General features: G+C 41.6%; 1 protein-coding gene across 2 annotated transcripts in view; it reads right to left on the bottom strand.

Moving 5' to 3' along the window:
• The window catches only part of zmp:0000000896 (caspase recruitment domain-containing protein 10), a 17,335-nt gene extending 13,921 nt beyond the window's left edge, over nucleotides 1-3,414 (bottom strand). The window contains exons 1-2 of one of the 2 annotated variants that reach the window (XM_032536629.1): nucleotides 3,142-3,414; nucleotides 253-495 (exon numbers count right to left, since the gene is read on the bottom strand). In XM_032536629.1, the coding sequence (XP_032392520.1) occupies nucleotides 253-495; nucleotides 3,142-3,211 (313 nt within the window). In that variant the 5' untranslated portion in view covers nucleotides 3,212-3,414. The remainder of the gene's footprint in view (nucleotides 1-252; nucleotides 496-3,141) is intronic. The other variant, XM_032536628.1, reaches the window with a different exon arrangement.
• Between the last annotated feature and the right edge of the window lie 4,464 nt (nucleotides 3,415-7,878).

Raw genomic sequence — 7,878 nt, forward strand, 5'->3', positions numbered from 1 at the left:
GAGGACTTGAACCAGTGACCCTCCGGTTCCCAACCCAACTCCCTACGGACTGAGCTACGGACTGAGCTACTGCCACCCCCTAAGTGACAAAAGGTTTCTTAATCAATCAATCTGTTGTTAGATGTTTTATGCCTTGTTTATATGCTGCAGATCACAATTCCCCTAAAGGGACAATAAACAACTATGGATTCTGAATTGAACAGAATTTAAAACAAATTTGATGTTTTCAAATGAAATGTCTCCTCTCCTCACCGGCCTTGCTGATGCGCACTGGGTACTGTGTGGAGTTGAGCACCTCGTCTTCATCCTGTTCATCGATGACTTTACACTGCCGCAGATATGGGGTGAGTTTGGCCGGGTTGAGGATACGTGTGAGCTTGTGCCGTACCCCCTCCACCCGATCCCAAAGCTCTTCACAGTGCTCCTCAGACCAGGGGGGAGAAGATCGGACCTCCTCCTGAGGTACGTCCCCTTCCTCCGCCCAAACTGTGACACCTGCAAGGGACAGAACATTTAAATTTGAAATATGTTGCAGCTCTTTGCAATATGTTTAAATTCGCAATAATATCGTATCGTGACATAAATATCGTGATGATATTGTATCGCGAGGCCTTTGGCGATTCCCACCCGTGCTGCTACATGTTTTTTTTAAACAATCAAAGTCTGTCTGCTTTTCAATGTAAAGAGAATATATAAGATGCAAACATGACATCATTTATTATTCACCTAATTGCAGTTTTAACTAAATCTGATGTCATAATGACACTCTTTGTCCAACACTGCCTGGCTAAACAATAGAAGTCATTCTTAATGAGATTACGGGTTTATCTGTTGCGTAGTGAATTAATGAGATGGAGCTCCTTACTGGAAGTCCTCCAAGGAATGCTGACTGGGATTTATTCCTGACAAAATACCAGTCTGACAGATGAGCATTTAACTTGAAGCCATTTATACCACGGAGAGCAGAGGTGGTGTCAAATCTCACATGAGAGGACACTTTGAATAGATGGAAGCCAATAAGAGTTTGCATGAATGAGCAAGAACTTTACTTTACAAACATGTGAGTTCATATGACAGCAGCAGTGGTTTCATTCCCATGGAGCAAAGAGTCTGCTGTTCCGAGGGTTGTAAACTACAGGGGTCAGGACGCTTTGGGTCTCAGGGCGCAGGAATGAAAATACTAGGGGGACTCATATCAGACACCTAAAAACACAGCAGGGGACAGCAGACAAAGGCTTTCTCAGTCCCATTCAGGACACAGTGTGGAGGACACAGTGCGAGAAAGTGAATAACTCAATACAGGAGTTTGTTAAAAAGCAGCTAAATATCTACTGACACTTAAAAACAGAATGGTTATTTCTCTTATCAGTGATGCAAGGGAGGAAAAGCTTTAAATCTGAATCCAGTGAGATATTTTCTGAACAAGGCACACTATAACAACACAAGTCCCCCAAAGCTTCTGATTCTGCAGGCAGAATCCCCTGTCTCGTTTCTGTTGGTTTAACCCATGGGTTATTTTCCCATTGTTGATTGATTGATTCCCATTGAGATTTTCTGGGTCAAAATTCAAAAAAAAAAAATTTCAACGTTTTGGTTGTCTTTTTGGACACTTTTGTTGCTTTTCCCAATGTTTTTTTTCCACTCTTTTTCAACAGTTGTTTCACATATCTCAATGTTTTTGAAGGTTTTCCCCGATGTTTTGACTACTGACTTACTGACTTTTTTCTGCGCCTTTCGATGTTTTTGACCCGAGGACAACAGGAGTGTTAACCAATGTAGTGTACAATCACAGAGAGGCCCAGGCAACCAGCTTCTTTCTCAGCTCACTGCAGTCTGAAAATCCTGTATCTAGGCTCTGATAACCCGTGATGGTCTTTGCAGGTTAAATTATAGAAATAACCAATCATGAAATGACTTTATATGTAGCCTATATGCCCTCAGTGTTGTTTACCAGTGATGAAATTGAGGCGCCAGCTGCTCAGCAGCTCATCCGACCTCTCTGAGCTAACGGGCAGGTCGAGGCAGGTCTGAATGCTCTGGTATTTCAGGCATTACCCCAAAACATTTCTACTTATCTCATGTGATTCCCATTTGACTCCTCCTTCTTACACACAAAGTAGTAAAAATACATTGTTTTGAATTTGAAATCCTATATCTACTATTCTCTTGAACCTAAGGTTCAGTTAAAACTGGGAAGAAAATTAATAAATAAATAATCTGCACTGCAAATAGAGTTTTTTTCTTACCATTCAGGGGAAATCATTTAAAAGCAAATAATGACACAACTATCTGCTGATAAGAACAGACTAATGATGGTTATAATTTGTAATAATTCTCTCTCCTTTATTGATCCCCAATGGCGAAATCACAATTCACACTGATTTTTGAACACATTACACACAGGCCTGTAATACACACACATGGTCAGGTCCTATACATGCACTAATGAGTGCAGAGATGAATGAGTGGTCTGCAACAGGCGCCCTGAGTGGCTGGAGGTGCCTTGCTCAAGAGCACCTTGGCAGTGCACAGGAGGTAAACTGGCATTTCTCCATCTTTAAACTTAAACTTAAAAAAACCTTAAAATGTCTTGCGTGCTTTGATAAATGTGATATATTTATATGATATATATGTATTTAACTTGAGAGAAAACCTACTGTAATAGTTTTATTGTGCTGTTTTGAAGTGACATTAACTAAGAATGGATGCAAAAAAACAGTAGGTAACTTGAATCTAGTTGCCATAAATATATTTAATATAGCCTATAATAATCACACGACTAATTACCATGAGTGTCTTTGGGTGGCTTACCTCTAAAAAAAAAAAAAGATCAGTTGATACATGCACAGTGGACATATCATAAAGACCTACACGGGATTTTATACAATGTGGTAGATTATTGTATGGACTGTGTGCTGCAGAGAGATACGTTTATTTTAAAACCAGAAACCAGAACCCGGACGGTCTACCGGTGGACTAACAAGCTATATGGCACCGCCTTGCTGCTATTTAATGCGTAGTTAATGATGACTGATTGACCAGCTGCAAGTCTGTCAATAGTATCCCAGAAGAACATTTCAAACAAATGTAAGCATGTAAAAACTGGTACACAGCGCGCCATGTTTTTAAATGTTGGCTTACCGCTCATGTCGTGACCCTCCTTGAATCGGTTTTGAAAATAAGACCAAGGAAAGCGTCCTCTACGTCCCATTCAGATCCAGAGGCGTGTGAGTAGTGAAGAAATGAAGCGGCGGGGTGTCAGAGTGCGTGGGCGCCACCGGCGCGCACAGGTTCTCCTTTTACGCACACCTTGGCACGCTCAGATCCTCCACCCTCGGTCAACCTCAACCAGCCAATCGGCAGCCAAGAAAGAAGAAGGAGTTAAAAAAAAGTCCCACTTTCAGTATCACCACATCACATCACATTTCCCCTCTCAATGGAAAGCGGAACACTTTTTACTAGTCATGAAAGGTTCGATAGAAAGTAGTCTCTTCTGCCTATAGAAAGAGATCTATGTAAAAGGTCTGTATGCTAGTCTTTAAGCACTAGAGGGCGCTTTCAGCCAATGGGTTTCACTCAAAGCTGCCCCTTGCGGTATTGATAACAATGCAAAAATATTGTCAGGGTTGTTTCTTAAATTGTGTGTTGCCATGAAGCTTGTCACTGATATATCTCAAAGACTTAAGAAGAATTTGACTCATTGACACAATGAGTCACTCAGTAGTAGCCACATGTCCTTCACTGCATTGAGAAGCAGAGAATAACTTCTCACCTAGTAAATCTACTGCTTTGTGCATTGGGTTGTTGTTGGATACATCAAAACCTAATAACACATGAGTTCATTTCCTCACTGTTTTGTTTTGGTTTTTTTCTTTGCTTGTAGACCTATGGTTGGTATGCCTCCAGCACTTCCGACTGAATGACTGTGTGAAGTATAGAATGAGTGGTACAGCTGACTCATACTGTTTGAAAGTACCACCAGATAACTGTCAGTTTTTATTAATGGGTTTAATTTGTCTGAAACCGGTGACTGGTGAAGTGACGTAAAAGGTTAAAACAAGTAGAGACAAGTGTTGCCTAAAAAAGCATTATGTAACTTAGTGTGATAATTACAGGTCACACTCAAAATGATTTAACAGCAGGTGAAAGACTTTAAAGGAGCATCACGTGAGAAGAAAAAGGGACTTTGTCTCACAATTCAAACAAGGCCTATGTACATTTAAGAAGTAGGCCATATAATAGAATTGCTTGGTTCATAAAATAGACACAAACAAGAAGATTTAAATAATAATATGACTGGATGTTCTGCATGTCATTCTGAAGAATAACTTCTTCTCTTTGAGGCAGATTGCCAACTCTTGAGCATGGGACAGGATCGGGTGGACGGTGGGGTGTGAAATGTGTCCTGCAAGTTACAGTGTGAAGGCAGAAAAGCAGAAGAATGTGTCTTTTACTTGGCATGTGGACAGGAAATGTCAGCCTGCCCTCCATCTCTGGGCCTCCCCTGAATAAACAGGCCTCTTGTTTGCAGCAGGCCTTGGCCACACTTAACATACGCTTAAGCTGTGCACAATTAGCAATCATGACATCATTTCAGTTTATACTCTGACTGGGATCTGTTATAATAAATATAATAAATTAGTTGAGTAGAGTTGACTGTTATCTTAAAGCGCCCATATTATGCTCATTTTCTGGTTCATAATTGTATTTTGAGGTTGTATCAGAATAGGTTTACATGGTTTAATTAAAAAAACAAAAACAAATTTGTATTGTACTGCACACTGCTGTAGATCATGTATTCCCCCTGTGTGTTTGAGTTTCTGTTTACAAAGTGAGACATCTCACTTCTGTACTATCTTTGTTGGGAGTCATACATGCTCACTAACTGGGTAAGATTACATCAGCTAGATAGCTCTTTTTCCAACTTTGATCAGTCCAAGGCGGGATTAGCTGGGAGACTTCTTCTAAACTCTTGTGGAATACCTGGAGAACAGGGACATGGAAGTAGTTCTTTTGTAGATTATGGTCAACTAGTGTGTGCTGTAGCAGTGTTTTGCCATTGAGAACGAGCTAGCATGCTACGGTTAGCCACCTCATCTCGGCTAGTGACGTAGAAAGCCGTGGAGATTTTGAACAGCTCACCCGGAGACTGAAGACAGAGGACATTCAGAAACCGGATCTCACTCAATTTTTTTTTCCTAGTTTGCATGCTTGTGGCAGCACCAAAGACACAAAATAACACCCCAAATCCCAGGAAAAGTGTTTTTTGAATTTTTGTTTATAGTATGGGCACTTTAACCATGTCAGGGACATGGTATACTTTCAGGGACTTGTACAGTAGGTCTATGTGTTTAACTGGTAATTGTTTTTATACATGGGAATATACAGACAGGAAAAAGAGGTTATATAAATACCCCTGTTTCCTCATTGTGGTTTTATCTCATCATCGATTCCCTCTTTTTGGCTCCATCTATTGTTATGACTCACAACTCACACCTCCTTTCTGCTTTTTTTCATCACTCCCTCCTGCCCTGTTACCCTTTCTATGTGTTCTTCTTCGATTTCTTCTCCCTCCCTTTGCTCCCTCGCCTTTTCCTCCAACAGACATCTGCAACCTTAGAAATATTTCACAGTGGTTGCCGGATGGGGCCACTGTTAATCTTGAGGTGCCACACTAACACCAAAAGCCATAACTGAATTTCAGGAATTGTATCATGCTGTTGTAAATAGGCTGAAATGTTGAAAACTATGTCAACATAAGAGTTAAAGAACGGCATACTGCTGTTCTTCGGTTTCTTATTTTACGATTGCATCAATGTGGCCGTGACTAACCACTTGGTGATGCCACTGCCGACAGAACAATCCATCCTCTGGCGGTCCAGTCCAGGCCTTGGTCTCGGGAGGGAGGGAGGGAGGGGGGGCTGCAGTGGATGAGCATTCCTGTTGTCTCTGAGGTGACGGCGACACAGAGGAGCCATTGACTTCAGCACTGGACCCCACAGTTTGCTCAGGCTGGAATGTGTTATATCCTGACAGCTCAGTCACACAGAAACAGGCAGTGCAGACGTCCTTAAGTGTACTGTACACTTTGATTTGTAGCTTTTAAAGTAGATTTTTTTTCACCAGACAAGTGAGTGAGTGGGTTTTCAGTGTCTCTTAGAAAAGATAAGACAAAGCTGTTGTATGAGAAAGAAACTCAATCCAGCTGATCATGGAGTTGGAGCTGAGGATTTGTCTTGAGCAACACTAAAGAACAGATTATTTGTTTGACCTGCAGCTTCAAGGCGGCTAAATTTTCTTTTCATGTCTGTGTGATTATCTGTGTGAAGCAAGTGACAAATTGCTGGCTTCCCAACATGCAAAAGTTTTTAGCACAGGATGAAATCAGACATCCGAATTAATTTAAATAACCCTTCACGTAGAACTGTTCAACAATGTACAGCTTAAACAGCACCAGTGTCTGTGGGTTTTATTTCTACAGTATGTATGTTCCACTCTGGTCCTGCCCGGCACACAACAGGCTCGGCTCTTCACCCAGCCCCCCCCCCCATGGCTCAATCTATGACTCAAGCTTGGCGCCTGCACAGAATCGCCCCTTTGTGTCTGGGAAGAATGTGCCTTTTCTGATTTTTGGGGGAAAACAGAGACAGAGAAAGAGAGGGATGGGAGCATAAGTAATTGAGACAGATTTAAATCTTGTCATGTGATTTATGCTTCTTTTGTAGGCAGGATACTGGAACAGTAGCTTTCACTATTGACCAGGCTCTTGGTGCTCAAGACACCCTTGATGCTTTATGACAAAGCTAAAATTATAAGAGAAGTTAATATCAGGCACAAATAAAACATACATGTTTATCTTAACTTGCCATGAGGATGATATGTTTCTAAGGGTGCTCTGCTGATAAATTTGCCTTAACTAAAAAAGTAGATTGTGGTTTATGCAGCAAATATGTCCTCTCATTCGCAGCTCTGTAACTATGTCAGATATGGTAGCACCAGCAGCTTAATGAGATCTTTTAAATATCCCAAAGTAATACCATGCAATTTCCTGTTTAACATGGAATCAACATCAATAACACCAGAGGGCCAGAGTGAAGGAAGGAATTCTTATTGAAGCAAACAAGAAGCTTGGACAAACAATGAGTGGGACAAAAATATCACATTCAAACCAGAGGCCACTTTTATTTATCACTGCATGTACTTGAAAAACTTTAATTAAAAGATTTCTTTCACAGCCTGCTGTGTGAAATATTTTTGAAGCCATGCAGGAAGAAGGGATGCCTCCTGGGCGCCTCCCTAGGGAGGTGTTCCAGGCACGTCCAGCTGGGAGGAGGCCTCGGGGAAGACCCAGGACTAGGTGGAGAGATTATATCTCCAACCTGGCCTGGGAACGCATCGGGATCCCCCAGTCGGAGCTGGTTGATGTGGCTCGGGAAAGGGAAGTTTGGGGTCCCCTAATGGAGCTGCTGCCCCCGCGACCCGATACCGGATAAGCGGATGAAGATGGATGGATGGATGCAGGAAGAGATTTTGTTTTCGCTGACAAAGAAAAAACCTCATATGAAGATGATGTGGTGAATCTTAATACAAATCAGACGTCCCAGAACCTCAGCGGGACAAACTCAGAGCGCCTGCGAGAAGTCATCATCCCACCTGGGCGCTGGCACAATCAATGAGCTAATGAATACAAGTTAAGGAATTTATAGGTCCCATATTATGCTCAGTTTCAGGTTCATACTTGTATTTTGGGTTTCTGCTAACATGTTTACATGTTTTAATGTTCAAAAAACACAATTTTTCTCATAATGTCTGTCTGAATATACTTGTCCTCACCATATGTCTGAAACGAGCCATTTTTGTGCCTGTCTCTCTAAACAC

The sequence above is a fragment of the Etheostoma spectabile genome, chromosome 15, assembly GCF_008692095.1.
Source record: "Etheostoma spectabile isolate EspeVRDwgs_2016 chromosome 15, UIUC_Espe_1.0, whole genome shotgun sequence".
NCBI classification, from domain to species: Eukaryota; Metazoa; Chordata; class Actinopteri; order Perciformes; family Percidae; genus Etheostoma; species Etheostoma spectabile.